This window comes from Mirounga leonina, unplaced genomic scaffold, assembly GCF_011800145.1.
Source record: "Mirounga leonina isolate KUSES-001 unplaced genomic scaffold, KU_Mleo_1.0 Mir_168, whole genome shotgun sequence".
Classification (NCBI taxonomy): domain Eukaryota; kingdom Metazoa; phylum Chordata; class Mammalia; order Carnivora; family Phocidae; genus Mirounga; species Mirounga leonina.
Window position 1 is genome coordinate 47,582,926 of NW_023270426.1, and position 20,261 is coordinate 47,603,186.

General features: G+C 42.5%; 1 protein-coding gene across 2 annotated transcripts in view; it reads left to right on the plus strand.

Annotated features, from left to right (window-relative positions):
- The window catches only part of SV2C (synaptic vesicle glycoprotein 2C), a 205,988-nt gene that overhangs the window by 78,176 nt on the left and 107,551 nt on the right, over nt 1-20,261 (plus strand). For both annotated transcript variants that reach the window (XM_035014673.1, XM_035014672.1), the window contains exon 3: nt 16,225-16,405. In XM_035014673.1, coding sequence (XP_034870564.1) covers nt 16,225-16,405 — 181 coding nt within the window. The remainder of the gene's footprint in view (nt 1-16,224; nt 16,406-20,261) is intronic.

Below are 20,261 nucleotides of genomic sequence, written 5' to 3' on the forward strand. Positions count from 1 at the left end.
CATGACTTGAGCCGAAAGCAGTCGCCCAACCAACCGAGCCACCCAGGCACCCTACACTGGCCTCAATTTTAAGTCTCCAAAGTTTACCATTTTGTCCTTCACATAATCCAGACTCTTCTTCCTTGCTGGGTGAAAAGAGGGGAGTCTTTGGCTCCCTCTAGAGGTGAGAGTTTGCCAACAACAGCAGGATCCCTAAAACACAAACTGATGTCTATCACTCCTTGTTATAAAACAAAAGGAAATCTGACAGTGACTAGATTTTACTCCCATGGCCTAGGGATTAGGTATAATTCAATTAAAAAGAGAATTTATCCTTTAAATAGGAAGATACATATACATATATAGTTACATATATATATAAATTTATAAAATAAATATATATAATTTAGTTCTATTATAGATACTCTATTGCATTTATAATAAATACATAAACTTAGTTAGATAATATATACATAATAATATATACATTTAGTTAGAACAAAAAATTGATAGTGAATATAATTGTGAATGTTTAGACATTAGTGACAGTTATAATTGTTGAAGTGTAGAGAGAAAATTGATGTAACACCAAAGGGTTAAATAGTGCTAAAATTTTGCCCACATTCTTAGACAGCTTTGTGTGTGCAGCTTGATTTGCTGATGGGATACTCTTAACACTAATCCCGAGTGTGCTGAACCTGAGAAAAATTATCTGTAATTCATTTTTTTAGATCGCCAAACAATTAAGACAAGAGGTCTAGAAACCTACATAAAATTGATTATTTCCAAAAGCAGAACTTGGAACTTTTGAAATGAAAACTAACCATACAACCCAGGGGTTTAATGAATCAGAATTTCTTTGGGAAAGTCAGGGTGTGGGCGCCTGTGAGAGACAGGGCTGGAATCAGTAAGTAGCAAGGGCTATAGTCAAAGCCTGCTCCTCTGTCAGCCTCTCTCCATTGGGGTGGGGCAGGTCTCAGGTGAGTGCAGGATGGCACTGTCCTGAATGAGAATGGGAGTTCAGCACAATCGGATCCCTACCCTCCTTGTTCTGCTTATCTGTACCCACAGCTGTGAGGCTCCAGCCTGGCCCCAAGAAGCAGTTTGTTATTTGTGACAACCCTACGTACACGGTGCCCCGCCCCCTCCGCCTCACCCATAGTGAGTCAAAGTTTAACAGGCTTAGTCAAATTTGTGCTGTGAAACTTAAGTGATCACTGATTTACCATATTGTGGAGCCTCAAGATGGAAAAAGTGGAGGGGCCGGGGAAATCTCAGTTTGGGGGAGGGCATTTGGATAGAGAAAAACATGGTAGCGAATCTGCTCCCTAGTTTCCCAGGAAGAGCTGTGGTTCTGTCTCCTTCCCCTGCTGCTGGGCTTTATGAATCAGCCACATTGTGTGCATGCTCCAGAGCACATGGAATTTATGTCCTCGTATTCTTCCCTCTAGGAGCTAATTAATATACTACTGCTAGGGAGAGAGTGCTCTCTAGGAGTTCCTGCTCCTTGGAGTCATGACCAGATCTCCCACTGTAAAACCAAACCACCCACCACCACCACCACGCATAAAACACCCTCTGTTTCAAGCCTGCTTGACATTTACTTCATTCCTCTCTCCCCCCCTACTTTAAAATTTACTCACTAAAACAAGGTAAAACCCCCCAAATCTTTCCTGGAATTTCCTGGAAAAAGATGTGACAGGAGCCAGAGGGAGAATGACCTAGCTTCATTTCTGGTCCCCCACTCACCATTTAGTTTATGGCTGGAAGTTAGGGGGGGACGGGAGTTTCCCTTAATATTATGTTAATATTATGTTCTTATTTTGAAATGATTTGCAGTAAGAAAATAAATATTAAAAATTAAACCATTTTGATCTTCCTTAAAACTTAAAGTGGAAAACTGTTTCCCTTGTAGTCTGGGTATCCCAGTGAAGCAATGTCTTTGGAAGTGTAGGGACCTTGCTATTCCAGGTATGTGTTATTGTGTGACAAACTACCAAACACTTAATGGCTTTAAACAATACCCATTTATTATATCTAACATTTTAAATTCTACTTTGTTTAATGGGTTAGGAATTTGGATAGGGCTTGGCTGGGTGATCCTTCTGTTCATGATGCCATCAGAGGTCACTCAGTGGTGGTTTAGTTGGCAGATGGACTGTTCTGGAGGGTCCAAGATGGCTGACCCTTAGTCAGGGCTTAGCTGGGACTGTAGAGGATAGTGCCAGCATGGTGTTCTCAGGGTAGTCAGACTTCTCGGATGGTAGCTCAGGGATCCAAAAGCAAGTGTTCTAAGTGAGCAAGGTTGAAGGTACGTGGCCTTTTATGACCCAGTCTGGGAAATCAAATAGCAGCACTTCTGTCATACTCTGTTGGTCAGGTCGTTGCTCAGAATCCAGGAAAGGCAACGTAGACTCCACCTCCTCAGGAGAGGAGTGTTGAGAAATTTGCAGCCGTGTTGTATAATCATCTGACGCGCGTGATGAGACATCCCTATTGTTACGTGTTAGAAATTCATCTTATGAGCCATGGTTTAGTACGTTAATTTTCCTGTTAGCCTTTTTTCAGAGTGCAGGATTTCCAAAATATTGTTCCCACCATTTTGAGTTTTATAACTAGTTTTGGGGATTTTAAAGTCCAATTTAAAAAAAAATAATGAGGATTGGCCAACTTTTTATTTCACTAAGGAAGGTCATTTTAAAATAATAATTGTGCGGTGCCTGGGTGGTGCAGTTGGTTGAGCAATGAGCCGCCGACTCTTGATTTCTGCTCAGGTCATGATCTCAGGGTCCTGGGATCCAGCCCAGCCTCCAGCTCCATGCTCAGTGGGGAGTCTGCTTGGAATTCCTTCTCTCCCTCTGCGCCTCCCCCTGCTCTTTCTCTCTATCCTTCTCTCAAATAACAGTTTAAACATTTTTTTCAAGATTTAATAAATCTTTAAAAATAAGAAGAAGAATTGCAAGAAAACACACCACTCTTTATGCTCACTATCAATTCATCAAACAAAAGGCATGTTCACATCAAAATAATAGGAAGGACATATCCTTAGAATAAAAGATCTTTAAAATAAATAAATTTACCTTGATGAAATGGCATATATTATTTTTCTTGTTTTTTTTTTTTTCATTCACTATAGGCTCGTGGAAACTTTCTCATGAAGCCTATTCTATAGATGTGTGCGTTTGGGTATCACTCTTCTAGACGAAAGTTCTTAACTATGTGATTTATCACACTAACTTGAGATACTCAAGATCTTGTGGTCAGGATTTCAGATTTATATCAGTTCCCTCAGTTGCATAGTTGTGTGTGACTGGTACTAAGGCTTAGGTTAAAACTCCTGTGTTAAATTCAGATTACATTAGCTAGGTTTTACTGATTGAAATGTGCCTAGAACAACATAGTTTGATGGAGTTTCAGAATTAGCTGTCCATGATATGATGTCTACCAGGGGTCAGATTACAAGTTGGTTGTAGAGCTAAGACAAATGCATATGAAATGCTGACAAAGAGTGCAAATCAGACTGTCAATGAGAATATATAGAAGTTACTCACGAAAACCAGAGTAGTCTGGGTGGTGCTCACAAAAATGTGGAGGTGAAGTTCAAGGTACAGAGTTTGGATGAAAGGCAAGAGAAAGATGCTTCTGGTGAGGTTCAATGGGTAAGGGTTCAAAGAAAAGAATGACTATAATGTGTTTAAGAAACATTGAGGCATTTGGGGTTGATTTTTAGCATATCTTGTCTTAGGTTCTAGAGGACAAAACAAAATGGATTCAACATTCTTTTGTTTTGAGCCGTAATATAGTAATTGATTCAAGTTCCTGCTTTTTTCTTACTCTCAGAGTGGTCCCATTTTTTCCTTCCTAATCTAAGCAGATGGCTAACTGCTCATGCTAGACACAAATCATTTATAATCATACTAAGAATAATGAGCCGCTAAAGAACAGCTTCAGTCCTGTGGGTCAATACCTGAGTATTTGCGTGACCTTCCCTGAAATACCTAAATGTACTTCTGACAGTTTGGGATTGAGGAGCCCTTGCATGGCATTTCATCACTAATGACAAAATAAATCTCAAGTGTCAGCAAGTGCTGCCCTGAATTCACCTCGCCTTTACCAGCAGCAATGGATTAGGACCAACATCCATTAGTGCAAGGCCCATCCTGGTATTTATTCACTCACTGCTCTGGGCTGACAGCCCAGGTATCTGCCTATTTGGGGAAACAAAAGGTCATGGTGGAGCATCCGAAATGGATTACTGAATTCTCTCATTTACCGGAATCTATTATGATCTAGTCTGGTTTTTATCATGATGTCTCACACCTAAACTTAAACAAAAAACCCATCAGCAACAAAAAACTTCCACGTGGCTTTCTGAAAGGGTCTTGGAGGACTTGTGGAATCATTTTCCAGTCAGTATGGATGGAGCACGGTGTGATCTTTGAGTCTATTTTCAGACCTCTTTTCCTACCATGCAGTCGCATCCCCAGTGTCCGGAAATGGCCTGAGTTAAGCGGCAGGAGCCCTTTCCCTTCAGGCATTTCTGTTGCTTAAAATACCAAAAGATATCCTATGGACATAGCTCCAAAATTATGTTCCTGTTCTGTCCCTCTAAAGTGCTCCTTCCTTTTAGATTTCTATGCTTGGTTTATTCGCTGCGCTGATATAAAAGAGACTTCTCTGAAAAAAAAAATCCTTTCATTGCTTGCAGGTAAACTTGAGGAGATTCAGGAATTTCTCGTAAGCCTGTTTTTCATGCATTTTCTGGAAATGAGACACAGGAGAGCACTGTTCTTCCAGAGCGGCCCACTCTTCCAGTAGAAGCAGCCCTTTGCTGGGCTCCGCGGTATCTGCGGCTGTGCTTTCCGGGCGGGGCTGGGCATGTTCATAGGCTTGATGCTTTCCTTCTTTTCACCACTCCCGGGGCGCTCTTGTGGGCTGCGGGTTCGCCTCCGTCCCGCCCCTGTGCTCCCGGGAGCTGCCGCTGTGCTTAGCTCCACCCCTGCCTGCAGGGCCTCGCGGCCACCCTGCTTGTTCCCCTTGTCACCACTGCTGCACTGCAGTCGCCCCACCCCCACCCCGAGGCCCCTGGCGCCCTCCCCCGAGACAAGCCCAACGTCCTCTCCGAGTCCCCGCGCTCCGGGCACCCTGGACTCTTCTGAGGTGCTCTCCCCACCATCCACACTCTCCGCTTGTCTCCTTGCCCGCACTTCCTTACGTCTGACTTCTTTTCCTTCTCTCCCTGTGGCTGTTCCTCGAGGGTTGATCCTAGGGTCTCTGTCCTCTCTTTCCTTCATCCTTGCCTTTCACAAGGCTCTAAACTGCCTGCTCTGCCGCCCCCCCCCCCCCCAGGTCGTTAGGCTTTCTACTGTCCCCTGGATACTTTCACTGGCCGGTTCAGTCCTTGCACACCTGCTCCTGGAGCTGCTACAGGCAAACTTTCCCTCAAAGTGGGGTTTGCAAACTCTCGCCGGCTCCCTGCCTGTTTTTGGAGATCGTTTCATTGGAACACAGCCATGTCCGTTTTGCTTACGTAGTTTCTGTGGCTGCTTTCGTGCTGCAGGTGCGCAGGGGAACAGTTGTGACAGAGCCTGCGGAGCCTGCCAAGTCTCAAAGGCAGTCTTTTCTCTCCGGCCCTTCAGAGAAGAAGTCTGCCGTTCCTGCTCTAAATGTCCTGGTCTTTTCACATTAGGGCTTTGGTGGCCTTATTTCCCCACTCAGAAACCCATCAGTGGCTCCCCATGGTCTATGGAATTAATTTAATTTGGGGGGGCTTGCTATTTAAGGATTTTCTCTCACTAACCCTGCTTGTATGTACTTCTCCACACACCCATCCCAGCCACTCGAACCAAGCTCCATACCCTCGCTTACCTGCCCAGCCTTCTCCTGCCCTTGCCCACTGCAGAACTCTCCGCTGTCGTGTATGTCTGAGGGGATGTAAAAAGGCCATGCGGCCTGTCCTCTTACTCATGTTCTCCTTGTTCTTTAGACACTTAGCTCAAGCCCTGCTCTGTTCATGAGGCGTTCCTAAGATGAGCTATATTGATCACGGCCTTACTGACCTGTACTGCCCTCTTTGGCTCCATTCACGGGTAGTATAGTGAAGGTTACCGATGTGGACTTCCCCGCACTTGTTTAAGACCCTGGCCTGTCAGGCCCACTCTCCTCTTGTGTTCCCTCTCTTTATGAATTTTACTAGGACCCATCCCAAGCCTGTCTGCTCTTCCTTGCCTCACCCTTCAGTGTACAAGAACTGTGGACTCTGACCACCAAAACCCCCCCCAGCCTTGTGAATCTTCTCCAAGCCCGCTGCCCCTGCCTTAGACCACGTTGCCATCATTCCTTCCCAGGGCTACTTCTCAGTGATATTCCTGAAGCTGGTCTTTTTTTCCCCTTGGCGGGAGCACAGATTTAAAAAACATTCATTCTCAGGATTGCTCAAGTGCAGAGTTGACACCTGAGAATTAGTACTTCCCTGTATGTTGTGCTCCAGGCCTCTCAGGCCTCAAGTGCCTTACCCTGGGCTGGATCCTCCCCTTTGTCATTCCCCACTGCAGTTGATCCTCCCTGCAGTTTCTGGAATGATTTTTTCAGGCACCGATGATGGCCAGTCTGTTTTATAGTTTCCCAAAGGCTAAACGCTAACTCCTTGGATTGACTCCAACTTGTCTTCCGTTGTGGTCTCCTGCCGCTTTTGTCCCCAAGCATGAACCCGACGTTCCCTCCATCCTCAACTACCAGGAGCCCCTTTAGTGAGCTGTGCTCTGACACACCTCCAGACCTTTTAACTGAGCTTTCTTCTCTCCCTGGGAACTTTCCCCTCTTACTTGCAGAATTCTTATTCATTGCTCACAAGCCAGCATGATCTACCTTCTATGGGAAGTGTTCCAGAATTGTGTGGAACTACTTAAGTCGCTCCTTCCTTTTTTCCCCTTAAGCATAATGTACTCACCTTAATTACAGCGTGCACTTCATTTGATGGTAATTAATTTTCTGCATGTTTTTAATCTCTCAGGAAACCAAAGGTTCAAAGCCCCACTTTTATATTAAAACGTTTGGGAAGTTTTATACAAGTACTGTTGCCTAAGCCCTACCCCAGGACCAGAACCTCTGGGTGTGGTCTGGACATCAGCCTTCTTTTCCTTGAAGGTCCCCGATGATTGTGATGTGCAGCCATTGTCTGAAAGCACTGCACTAGGCTGTGAGCTGCTCAAGAGTGAGGACCATGCCAGTTTCATATTTGTGGACCTCTTCTCATTGCTCTTCTTCTCTTCCCCGGTCCTCATACCTCCAAAGGTTGCCTGGCTTACAGCGGGAGCTCAGTGAAGAGCTGTGGAATTAGTGACCACCTGCTCATTGTTGACTCAGTTACTGGGATTTCGGAAGCAAGGGTTCAGTCAGTTACCACTTCTCTTCCTCAGCACAGGCCTATAGTGGGGGAAGTTTCCAAAGAGAGAGGTCCCATTGGTGCAGAAGTGATAGGTGATCTCATGGTGTACCATAAAATGGCTCTCTGTAATGCTCTTCATTCCTAAGACTTGTGTCTTTAATGCTTTGAACACCCAAGAGGCTGCAATTGCCCTTTTTGGGGGGCTTCGAGAGCTATCCATGTAAAACATATTTGAATATCTCTTCCCCTATCCAGTGGGCATGCTGCATACTAGCCATCTGAGCAAGGATATTAGAGAAGACTGGGCTTCCTTATTAGGACTCTGCTTCTGTGTTTGGCTCTCTGGATTCAGTGAGAGTGGTTTTGGGCCTTCAGAAGCTCTGTTGTGCCCAGGGAGACTTAGGTAACAAGAAGGAAATGCTGCTTGATGTGGTGTTACCTGCCTACACAAGCCGCTGCAGCCGTCTCGGCCTGGCTCAAGGACTTAAATGTCAGACTTCCCAAATGTAAAAGTCAGAGATGTGCTGCAGACTGCATCTGATATTTACAGTTCTTTCTAGCAAAGGTGGAGCTGACTTTTGTTGCAGATGTTCTCCATTGCAAATTAGGAAGGTTTTTCTTTTCCTTTTTCATTTGTACATACGCCTTGGATATTATCGCTTTCCTTACTCGTATTTGATTTTGTGAAAGTCCACAGATGCATTTGAACACATAACAGTCCTTCCCTGTGGCTACTAAAAATAGTAATCGGAAAAAGTGAGGGGTTCGGTAAGAGAAGCCTATTAATTATTTATTATTTAATTAAATTAATTAAATTTAAGAAATCATGTATTATTTATTCATTTGAATAGGTTAAAATTGCAAAAAAAATATAAGTCTTTGAGGCTTAAAAAATTAGTTAACTCTTCCAGTACTGTTTCAGGTGGCTTCTTTTCAGAACTCGAGCGGAGGGTGGCCAAAAGCTGTAATTGACTTTGTACACCGGCCTGGAGCCCCTCTCTTTCTTCCTGTTGTCTTTTTTTCCATCATCATTTCCTTCCCTTTTTTTTCTTCTTTTCCTCACACCAATAATAATATTAGCATTTCGGGACCTTGCGCAAAAAGGAACCATGCTCAAAATCCCAAACAAAGGCTCACTCACCTTACTAGAATAGAGAAGGTCCGTATGTGTCCTCACCTTGAGGGTACCACTCAGTGTTACAGGCCATAGACACTTTCCCTTGAGTTGGTTGGCCAGAGAGGATGCAAAGATCTTTCAGTGTAAAAAATATTAGGCCAAATCCTGCTCTATGAACATGCTTCTCTTTGGTAAGTAGTACTTTGTGGAAGATAGATTCCTGTGGGAGAAAGTTAGTCTATCAGCCAAAGGCTGAGTTTATGTCTAAGGCTGTCTTTCATCCAAGTGTGGTAGCCAAAAAAAAAAAAAAAAAAAATTCTAAAACTTGGGGCGCCTGGGTGGCTCAGCCGTTAAGCGTCTGCCTTCAGCTCAGGTCATGATCCCGGGGTCCTGGGATCGAGCCCTGCGTTGGGCTCCCTGCTCCACGGGAAACCTGCTTCTCCCTCTCCCACTCCCCCTCTCTCGCTGTGGCTCTCTGTCAAATAAATAAATAAAATTTAAAAAAATTCTAAAACTTGATCATAGCCTTCAGAAAAAGTAGGACTTATCTGCATAAGTATCCAAATAACAACAATCTGGAATCTGGCCTTTTCAAATATATCCCTATAGATCCTATTACTAGGGCATAGCTTTGGTCCAAGTCGATCTTCTCTTTCAACATAGCTTTACTTTTTTTCTTTTTAATTGAAGTGTAGTTGACACACAATGTTACATTAGTTTCAGGTGTACATCATAGCGATCTGACAGCTCTTTATACGATGCTACGCTCACCACAAGTGTGGCTACCATATAGCAGTATACAACACTATGACAATACCACTGACTATATTCCCTATGCTGTACCATTCATCCCTGTGACTTATTCATTCCATAACCGGAAGCCTGTATCTTTGACCTCTCTACACCCACTTTGTCAGTCTCCCCACCTCTGTGTCCTCTGGCAACCACCAGTTTGTTCTCTGTATTTATGGGTCTGTTTCTGCTTTCTGTTTCTTTGTTTTGTTTTGTTTTGTTTTGATTCCGCATGAGTGAAACCATATGGCATTTGTCTTTCTCTGTCTGACTTATTCTACTTAGCAAAGTACCCTCTAGGTCCATCCATGTTGTTACAAATGGCACAGTCTTATCATTTTTACGGCTGCATAATATTCATGTGTGTGTGTGTGTCACATCTTCCTTATCTATTTGTGTATCAATGGACACCTAGGTTGCTTCTGCATCTTGGCTATTGTGAATAATACTGCAATAAACGTAGAGGGTGCATATATCTTTTCAAATTCGTGCTTATTTTTATTTTTCTTTGACTTAAATTTTGTTTTATCCTAAGAAAATCCCCTTATAAAAGGTGAATATGATCATCACCTCATGGAGATTATTTATCATTGAATTCAGAATACTGCCACAGAATGATTTTTGTAGAAATCCAATTTGTAAATAAACAGTGCAATGAATTATAGAGTAATACATTAGCCATGGGTAACTGAGGTGCTTAAAACAATTTTTAAAAACCTATTGGTTAAAAATTTCTATGAGAAAAATACTATATACATTTCTTAAAATTGTTCTGTTAAGGTTAAATGTGCTTTAAAATGGCTCTAGGGGGAAAAGATGTACCCCTTAGGTATTGTCAGAAAGAATCAAAAGCAGCTTATTAGCAAAGAGACAGAAATAGAAATGTGATATTCATCAGGGGAAATGAGGGTATGATTAAATAAATGGAATCAGCCCCCATGTTAGAAAATACTTTAATGAGGAAGTCATGCTTGAGGCCTCTTTTGGTCTTCTGAAAGACTGAGCGGCTGGGCTGGCCAAGCATGGCCTGAGCCCGAGCTGTGGTAGGAAGAGTAGAGAAAGCCTCAGGTCAGGTTCAACCTCCCAAAAGCCCAGCTGAATTAGAATCTTCATTCACTTCATGAAAGGATCTGAGAGTCACAGCCTGGCCTCTGTCAACATCAGAGGCCTGCCTCTAGCTAGTCCTGAGGAGAGAGGTGCTAGGGGAGGCACAGATTTCCTGCTTGCCCTTTACATATCTGCAGCTGGTGTGGGGGAGATCTTGCTTGTTCTGTGTCTTTAGAATTAAAATATTCCATAGCTTGGGGCACCTGAATGGCTCAGATGGTTAAGCATCTGCCTTTGGCTCAGGCCATGATCCCAGGGTCCTGGGATCAAGCCCCACGTCTGGCTCCTGGCTCGGTGGGGAGCCTGCTTCTCCCTCTCCCTCTGCCTCTCCCCCTGCTCATGCTCTCTCTGTCTGTATCTCTCTGTCTCAAATGAATAAATAAAATCTTTAAAAATATATATATTCCATAGCCTGCATCTCCTCCTATCAAATATGTATTAGGCAAATACAAACTTTAAGTAAGAAAATGTGCTAGAGAGATTGTTTTAATGGAAAGCACATCAGACTAAAAGTGCTTTCAAACTCCGAAGTGCACACAGGTCTGTGAGAATCTTGTTCAGATGCAGCTTCTGACTTCTGTAGGTGTGGAGTGGAGCCTTAGAGTCTGAATTTCTATCAGGTTCCCCCAGGGTGCTGGTGCTTTTGGTCCAAAGGTCATACTCTGATGTGAATGATCTAGAAGACCTGATTTCAAGTACTGGCTTCTCACAGCATCAGTTTCTCTGTCCTTAAAATAAGGGACTTTGGACTAACATACCTTTGAATTCTGATCGTCAGCAGCGTCATGAGGAGTGGAGGGCAGGAGGGTGGTCTATGTCAAGAGCATAAATCCCTGCTCTGAGTTTTCAGGGAATCCCCATCAGCACACGGCAAAAACAAAATGGAAAAGTGGAAACAAACAAGCCAGGAAATACAGTTTGTATCCTGACAATCCCAAAGTATTTCCAGTTTTATTCACTCTGTGAATTCAAAGGTCTGGCTTTAAGTAGGTCACACAATCAACAAATGAATCTTCTCATTGTGCTGTGTTTCTCAAATGAGCTAGAAGGGAGGCTGACTCCTGTCCATGGCACACCCGGTGGGACAGTCTAATTACCAATAATATGCAATGTAGGCTCAAAAGATTGTTATCCTTAGATCTGAAACATCTTCCTAACCAGAATAGAAGTGAAGATACAACTTGATACTACGTTTTGTTTTGCTAAATCTATCACTTATGGAGGAATTTAATACTGTCTTGAAATCTTTCTTATCCTTCAGAATCCTCTCAGGTATTCCCTTCTCAGTGAAACCTTCCCACAGTCAGAATTACCAGCCACCTTTTGTCACCCTGCTCCCAGTTACGCCTCCACTGGAGTGCACACCCCACGGCTGGGCTCCTTCTGTTGTGTGCCTGAGGTCTCCCTCACTGAGTCATGAGCTCCTGAAGCCATTTGGATGGAATAGAAAGAGTTCAGGGACTTGGAACCCAGGTCCCTGAGTGTGCACTCAGCACCGCTCTGTCCTGGTCATTTGTCCCCAGGAGGCCATGGAAGGTTTTGACCTGGCTGCCCCACTCTGTAGTGGCCATGATCAGATGGGGTATTGGGAGGGTGGTGTGAAATAGTGGGTGTGCAGCTGTCTCCCTTTTCTCCTGGCTTAGAGTAGGGCCCCAGATAAAGGCTTGCTCAGGTTCTCCTTAGGTGAGCTCAGGGATCATGACTTATCAATCCTTATAGTTCTAGCACTTCAGGAAAAGTTAGGCCGAGTGGGTGCTCAGTAAATTCTTTACAATTGAATTTAACATTCTCTCTTTTAAGGAGGTTAAGGTGTATTTATTTTAGGCATAGAAAAAATACAAGATGGAGAAGTAACTGTTTGGTTTTCCCCTAGTAGCTGATAGTGCATGCTTTTGTGGAATATATGAAATGTATCTTGAAGTAATTTTTAAAATTCTGACAGATTTATTTCTGATTTGCTAAGTTCAGAAATCCTAAACGCAACAGGAGAAAAGATAAATATTACACAGGAACAAAAAATTGTATTTAACAAGCAATTCCTAAAGGTTATCCATTTTTCTACAGTTATAGTTATAAACTTTTGTGGAAGAATTAGAAAAATTGATAATAGTTACCTTTGGGAAGAGGGTCAAGGGCAGGGGAGAAGGAGACTTTTAGTTTCATGTTATATATTTCCATGTGCTTTGAATTTTTGGCCATGTAGGCATATTTGGGTTTTTAAATATACATATATATATATATATATATATATATATATATCTAAATACATACATACATACATATATACACACACATATATGTGTGGGTGTGTATTAAGGATATCTGGAGGAATTGAAGGATGGGCCATTTTTATTTTACTCTTTTATATATTAAAATCTCTAATGAGTATTATTTTGGGGTGGCTTAAGTACCAAGTGCTAATGATAATTGTGGGTGCTCTGCCCCTTGTCAAGTCACTGAACCATCTCCATCACAGAAGTCCAGGGCAAGCTCAGCTCACTCAACCTTTCCTATGTCTGAGCTTTAAGAAGCTCCCAGGGTGGGGCTGTGTTCTCACGCTACTGCCAGTTGGGAAAATCTAGCAACGAGCTATGAGTCCTTAAAGTGCTGGAATCATCACTTCATAAATCTATGGTCTGGCTTAGTGAAGATGAAGCTGCAGGTGACTGCCCAGAATGAGAAGAATGATAGGATATAGAGCCCAGTCCAGCGGGAGCATCAGGCCCCTACAACAAGAAAAGCAAGGGAGTTGCCCTCCTTTGGAATATAGCATGTCCTTTTTATTTTTTGTGAGGGAGGGGCAGAGGGAGAGGAAGAGAGAGACTCTTAAGCAGGCTCCATGCCCAGCTCGGGGCTGGTCGCAGGGCTCCATCTCACAACCCTGAGAGCATGACCTGAGCCGAAAATATGTCAGAAGCTTAACCGACTGAGCCACCCAGGTGCCTCCATAGCATGTCCTTTTTAGAAAGATCCTGGATTTTCATTTTTCCTTGGCACCACTGAGCTGTTTTCCACATTGATCCCCTTACCTCCTGCTAGTGGTTGGGAATGAGCCCATTTAGAATGTCTGAGAACAAATGGTGCACCCCTTGTCATATGCTTGGGTAGAATGAAGCAGCATTTCCCCGTAGCTCCCATCGATCATATTCTGCTTCCCTGGACTTAACTCTGATTCTGTGAGTTAAGGAGAAGACTCCTCAGAGACCTTTCAAATTATGCTTTCAGTTCTGGGTGGTACCGCCACATAGGGGCCGGGACAAACTGGGATGTTTTCCTAGGAGGGCAGCCAGGATTGTTAAAGGAATTGTAACCATATTGCACGAAGAATTGCTGATGGGTTGAGATGTAGTCTCTACTCACTTTTCTGTGGTCAGATCATTCGCTTCTCTATGCCAATGAACTGGGTTCCATAGTATTAACCTCAAGGGATTGTTGTAAGGAGCAAATACATTAATTCATACAAACACTTAGAGCTGGTAAGGGTTCAGCAATTGCTAGGGACGGATTTTTGTCCTTGGGGCTGGAGCTATAAGAAAGACTCCCACATCTTTGGACTGCAGCAGCTATGGGCCCCTCCTGATCTAAAGGAGCTTACCCTCTGGTTTGTAGGCATTTTTAAAGTCACAGATATTATTATGAAAAGCTTAGCTATTGATTATTCTTCTGAGAGGCCTGAGTAGCTGACTTGAGCCCCTTGTGCTATAAATAAGAGATTTGCTGCATATGCATTTTCCTGGGTGAATCTGTCTCCTTTGGGAATTCCTTCGCCTTGTGCTGATCCATTATTTAAATTGTCTTGTAACCATGCACTGGGCTTCATGATATGAGTATCTTTTTTTTTTTTTTCTTTTTGAGAAGGATGCTCTGTTTATGGTTAGCCCCATAATAAAGAAAAATATGTCATTCCCCATCAAGGCAAAGGATGGCCACTCACCCCTTTGCAGTACCCCAGTCTGAATAAAAATGGCTTCTATTTTGTCTTACTGTACAATGGTTCCAACATTTGCCATTCCTGTAGCTGCCTGTACTCAGCTATATGCAGAGCAGCGTCCACATGTCATTGATGTCAAGGTCATCAGACTTTTCCAGGTGTTCTACTGGGTCCATTAACTGTGTATTAAGCAAATGAATTCAGGGTGAGTGTTTAAATAGGATATTTCCCAAACTAATCTAAAGCAATAAATCAATGTGTTTTTCTAACTTGTTACTTAGATGCTGCTGAGTATCTTGAATGTGCCTTTGAAAAGGAACTATTCAAGTGGTGATTTGGTGAAGGGGGAATAGAAATGGATGAGAGATGTAGTAGCTTTGTAAGTACCACACCCAGATATAACAAACTTTCATTTATTAATTAATGTCATTTCCGCTAGACATTACACACCGTTTTACAAACATCTCTGAAGTAACTTTTGCCATACCTAATACTATTTCATCTTAAGAAATATTCCAGACAGGGCTTCTGGGGGCCTGTTTTTTTAGAAGAAGCAAATGAATTAGACAAACCATAAAAGACTCTTAATCTCAGGAAACAAACTGAGGGTTGCTGGAGTGGAGGGGCTGGGAGGGATGAGGTGGCTGGATGATGGACATTGGGAAGGGTATGTGGTATGGTGAGTGCTGTGAATTATGTAAGACTGATGAATCACAGACCTGTACCCCTGAAACAAATAATACATTATATGTTAATTAAAAAAAAAAAGAAGGGCGCCTGGGTGTCTCAGTTGGTTAAGCGACTGCCTTCGGCTCAGGTCATGATCCTGGAGTCCCTGGATCGAGTCCCGCATCGGGCTCCCTGCTCGGCAGGGAGTCTGCTTCTCCCTCTGGCCCTCCCCCCTCTCATGTGCTCTCTCTCATTCTCTCTCTCTCAAATAAATAAATAAAATCTTTAAAAAAAAAAAAGAAGAAGAAAATTCACAGGGCATCTCGGTGGCTTAATTAAGGGTCCAACTCTTGATCTCAGCTTAGGTCATGATCTCAGGGTCATGAGTTCAAGCCCCCCATTGGGTTTCACACTGGGCATGGAGCCTACTTAAAAAAAAAAAAAAGAAAAGAAAAATCACATGTGTACTCACAGTGACACCAAGAGGGACATCGATCTAACTCCTGATTTTCCATTTGTTTCTACTATGGAAGTAAAGCCAACCATGATGTTTAACAGTTCCCAAACTGCAACACTATTTTTCTTCTCCTTAGGCTCCTTAAGCTTCTGACTCCAAGAGAAAGTTTTCTCTTATGAGCAGAGTTTGAGACTATTTTAAGATTAACTCTTGTGGTCTCTAAACCTACCTTCCCTAGCTTCCGTTTCCTTCTTAAGGAAGGGCCAGGGCTTTTAGGAGAGACTAGAGAGAAAGAACCCATGGAATCCTTTAGAGAGTCCCTAAGAGTCTGGCCTTGGCCTGATCATCTGCTACAGGCAGAGATTTGAAGCAGACTGGGAGATTCATTTTGACCAGGAAGACCTTGACTCAGTCTCCCATCTTGGCCTTGTCATGTGCTAAGCTGGGCATTTGGACCAAAGGCAACATGCGTGTGAGTCAAAGTCCAGGATTGTCCTCTGTGGAGACTCCTTGGGCCTGCACCCTATGTACCCATTCTCATGAGCTGAGCAAGAACATCACTGTTTTGTCTTTTGCCTTTGTCATTGGTCATGACAGCTAAAGGTAACCAACAGAGCTTACTTTCCCATTTGAAAGGTGATTTGTATATCCTGAAGGATGTATTTTTTTAAAGGAATTTTTTTCTCATACAAAATGCGAAAATGTATTTTGTCTCTTGTTCATTTGATCTAATGTGTTAATTACTCCAATCTCTGACATGTTTCTCTGTTTTCTATGTGTTGCAGGCAGCATAGTGTACCTTGGCATGATGGCAGGGGCTTTCTTCTGGGGAGGACTGGCAGACAAAGTGGGAAGAAAGCAGTCTCTGCTGATTTGTATGTCTATCAATGGATTCTTCGCCTTCCTTTCTTCATTTGTCCAGGGTTATGAATTCTTTCTCTTCTGTCGCTTACTTTCTGGATTCGGGTAAGGTTTTTTTCCTTCATACTTCATAGTAATGTGTTTATTCTTCATAATTATACATGTTCTCCACTCTAAAGGACCTCATTACTGAGAAATTATCCCTTACCACACTTCTTTCCCTATCTTCATGTCCGCCTTAGGAACCATGATGCTGGTTCTTAGAAATGTAAGTCCAGAAGAGAGGAGAACACACTTCTATGTTCTTGTGGCTGATTCTGGTAGTATTTTACTTCAGGAAATGTGTTTTAGTTTAAATGGAATCTTGTTTCTCTGGCAGAATGCATTCATAAATGTATTTTTCTTCTGAAAATTTAGTTTAAGCAAGAAATAGCCCTGGTCCTACCTATTATGAGCTAGTAAAGGTTCAAACTATTCAAACTTGCTCTTAAATCCAAGATGAGTGTGTCTCAAGCAAATGTTACTTTATTGATCTCCGTTAACAGCATATTTAACTTGGTAGAAAGCCTACTTCTTAAGATGTAATATGTTCCATTTGTTAAGTTCCTGATTTTTGTTGAATTAACAGAAGTTGTGACATTGGCCAAGTACAATGGAATAGTATCATAATCCCCCCACCCCGCTTATGCACGGGGGATACATTCCAAAATCCCCAGTTGATGCCTGAAACGGCAGATAGTACCGAACCCTATATAAACTATGCGTTTTCCTCTATCTACATACCTATGACAAAGTTTAACTTATAAATTAGGCACAGTAAGAGACCAACAACAGTAACTTATAATAAAATAGAACAATGATAAAAATATACTGTAATGAAAGTTATGTGAATGTGATCTCTCTCAAAATATCTTATTGTACTCTACTCATGCCTGTTCTTGCGATGTAAGACAATAAGATGCCTATGTGATGAGACGACATGACGTGAATGATGTAGGCATCCTGACGTAGTGTTAGGCTGTAACTGACCTTCTAATGATGAGTCAGAAGGAGGATCAGTTGCTTCTGGACTGGGGTTGACTGCGGGGAATTGAAACCACAGGTAACTGAGACCTGGGAAAGCAAAACTGCAGAAAATGGGGGACTGCTATGTAGCCAATGGTATAATCATTGTCTTTACAGAGCTTGAAGCACCTGTTAACTCTACGAAGTGAATCCACAGCCGAGGAAAACCCCATATCTTAATTAGGAGAGTCCAAGATACTCTGCTCTGATAAGGAAAAAATTAGTAAAAATGCAAAATTTCTGTTTGAGAACTTTATTTTCGTTAGAGATGTTCTTTCTAAGGTCTCTATCGTAAGATGAATCTATAGGAATAATATCACATAAAAGTAAATAAATAGAGAAAGGAAAGGAGACAGTCCTGGGTTATGAACTTGAGAAGCATATCAGTTGTGGTTGTTGAGCGTGGTAGCCACACAGCAAAACACAGTTTTGCCAAAAGAGAAGGTCAGAGAATGGCAACTTGTCTTCCTTAATTACCTAGACTAGTACTTTAAAATCAGAACTAAGCTGAAAAGGAATATAAGGCATGATAGAGAAAGACTATGATCTGGTTACTTTGGGGGTACAAAGATTTCCAAATGCAAACTAATGGATCACTTTATGACCATTCAAAATATCTTTAAAAATTTTTATATCATTATATGCCACAAGATGTATGTGCATATTGAGACTGGTGGATTATTCACTGATTTTTCGGATGTGCTTTTTCATCTTTTTATAGCCCTTCATATGCTACATTCTGCACACAGTGGGCACTTTGCAAATATGTGACTAAGTCGCACAGATCAGGAGCTTTCCTTAGAGTGAAGACATTCCCGTAGACCATTCCAGTAAACCAAGAAGGTTGGAAAGTCTGGGAAAGTATAAAAATATTTTTTCCTTGGGAAAAAAATGATAAAAATCAATTATTCGCTTTGTAATGAATGATAGAGAAAGGAGGCTTTCCCTTAGTGCTCAGAGGTCTGTGTGAAATTGGCGAAGTACACAGATGACCTGGGGAGGTAATTTGGATCATGGATTCAAGGGGCTGCAGCAGTGAATTGGGGTACCTGAGGAAGAACATGTTTTATTTGGGGCTATTTGTTAAAGGACCTTCTCAGGGTCCATAAGATAAGACATTCTTGCCACCAGGAAAGGCTAAGGCTTCCATTTACTTTCTCTTACCTCTGTAATACCACTGGCCTGTCAGAATAAGGCTAACAGCCTAAGTTCTGAACTTTCCAGTCCTTTCCATTTAGTCTTATCAAGGAAATTTCAGTGATATCCATAGACTCAGAGGTACCTGACTGTGGTCAAATTATGATGGCAGTTTTAATTGCCAATTCTGGACTGTGATGTGGTCAACCCAATTGACTGCAGAGAAAAGGGCCATTATGGTGGCTGTGGAATACTCCAAACTAATGGACTGTCTAGAAGTTAATTCAAGGGCAAGACAGAAGCAGAGACTGCCTGGGTATATTCATGATATCATCGTCCTCCCCGTCACAGATCATTCTTCAGCCAGCAGCTCAGGGCTGCTGACTTCTAATAACGTAATCTACCTGGCAAAGCACAGACTGTGTATTGCTAATTCAGCTAGCCTCCATAAATTGTGATACCAGAGGTTAATGCATTGTGCCTTTGCCAAGTTGGCACAGGACTGGGAGTCCAGAAATCGGAGTCCACCCTACCCTTGCCCTTTACTGGGGACCCTGGGAGAGTCATTCTGGTTTTCCAGCCTGATTCTTTTCTTGTATTTTTGTTTTTATTTTTATTTATTTTTGTTTCAAGTTTTTATTTAAATTCTAGTTAGTTAACATATAGTGTAATATTGGTTTCAGGGGTAGAATTTAGTGATTCCTCACTTACGTACAATACCCAGTGCTCATCACAAGTGCCCTCCTGAATACCCATCACCCATCTAGCCCATCCCCTTGCCCACCTCCCTTCCAGCAACCCTCAGTTTGTTCTCTGTAGTAGAATCTCTTTGGTTTGCTTCCCTCTCTTTATTTTCCCCTTTCCCCTATGTTCATCTGTTTTGCTTCTTCAATTCCACATATGAGTGAAATCATATGGTATTTGTCTTTCTCTGACTGACTTATTTCACTTAGCATAATACACTGTAGTTCCATCTATGTTGTTGCAAATGTCAAGATTTCATTCTTTTTGATGGCTGCATAATATTCCGTTATATATATATATATAACCACATCTTTATCCATTCATCTGTTGATGGACATCTAGGCTCTTTCCATAGTTTAGCTATTGTAGACATTGCAGCTATAAACGTTGGGGTGCATGTGCCCCTTCGGATCACTACATTTGTATATTTGGGGTAAATACCTAGCAGTGCAATTGCTGGGTCATAGGGTAGCTCTATTTTTAACCTTTTGAGGAAACTCCATACTGTCTTCTAGAGTGGCTGCACCAGTCTGCATTCCCACCAACAGTGTAGGAGGGTTCCCCTTTCTCCACATTCTCGCCAACATCTCTCCTTTCCTGTGTTGTTAATTTTAGCCATGCTGACTGGTGGGAGGTGGTATCTCATTGTAGTTTTGACTTGTATTTCCCTGCTGATGAGTGATGTTGAGCATCTTTTCATGTGTCTGTTGGCCTGATTCTTCTTTTGTGAGAAGAGATGGAGATTCCTGAGGCTGGTGGTGAACCTGAGGGGGGAGCCCAGGTGGCAAAACAGTCAGAGTTTTGTGGGATCCAAGCGCTGAGGGGACCTGAGAACTGAAGTTGTTAAGGAAAACGAAGAAAGTTATCTTTCTTCCTCAGCCGAGTTCACAGGCCATGTCACCTCTACACAACATGTGAGGCACCACCTCCATGAGAGAGGGCTTTTCTCAGCAGCTCTAGAGTTCCATTTGGGCACCCTGTCTCTGAATCTCTGGGCCGTCTCAGCCAAGGCTCT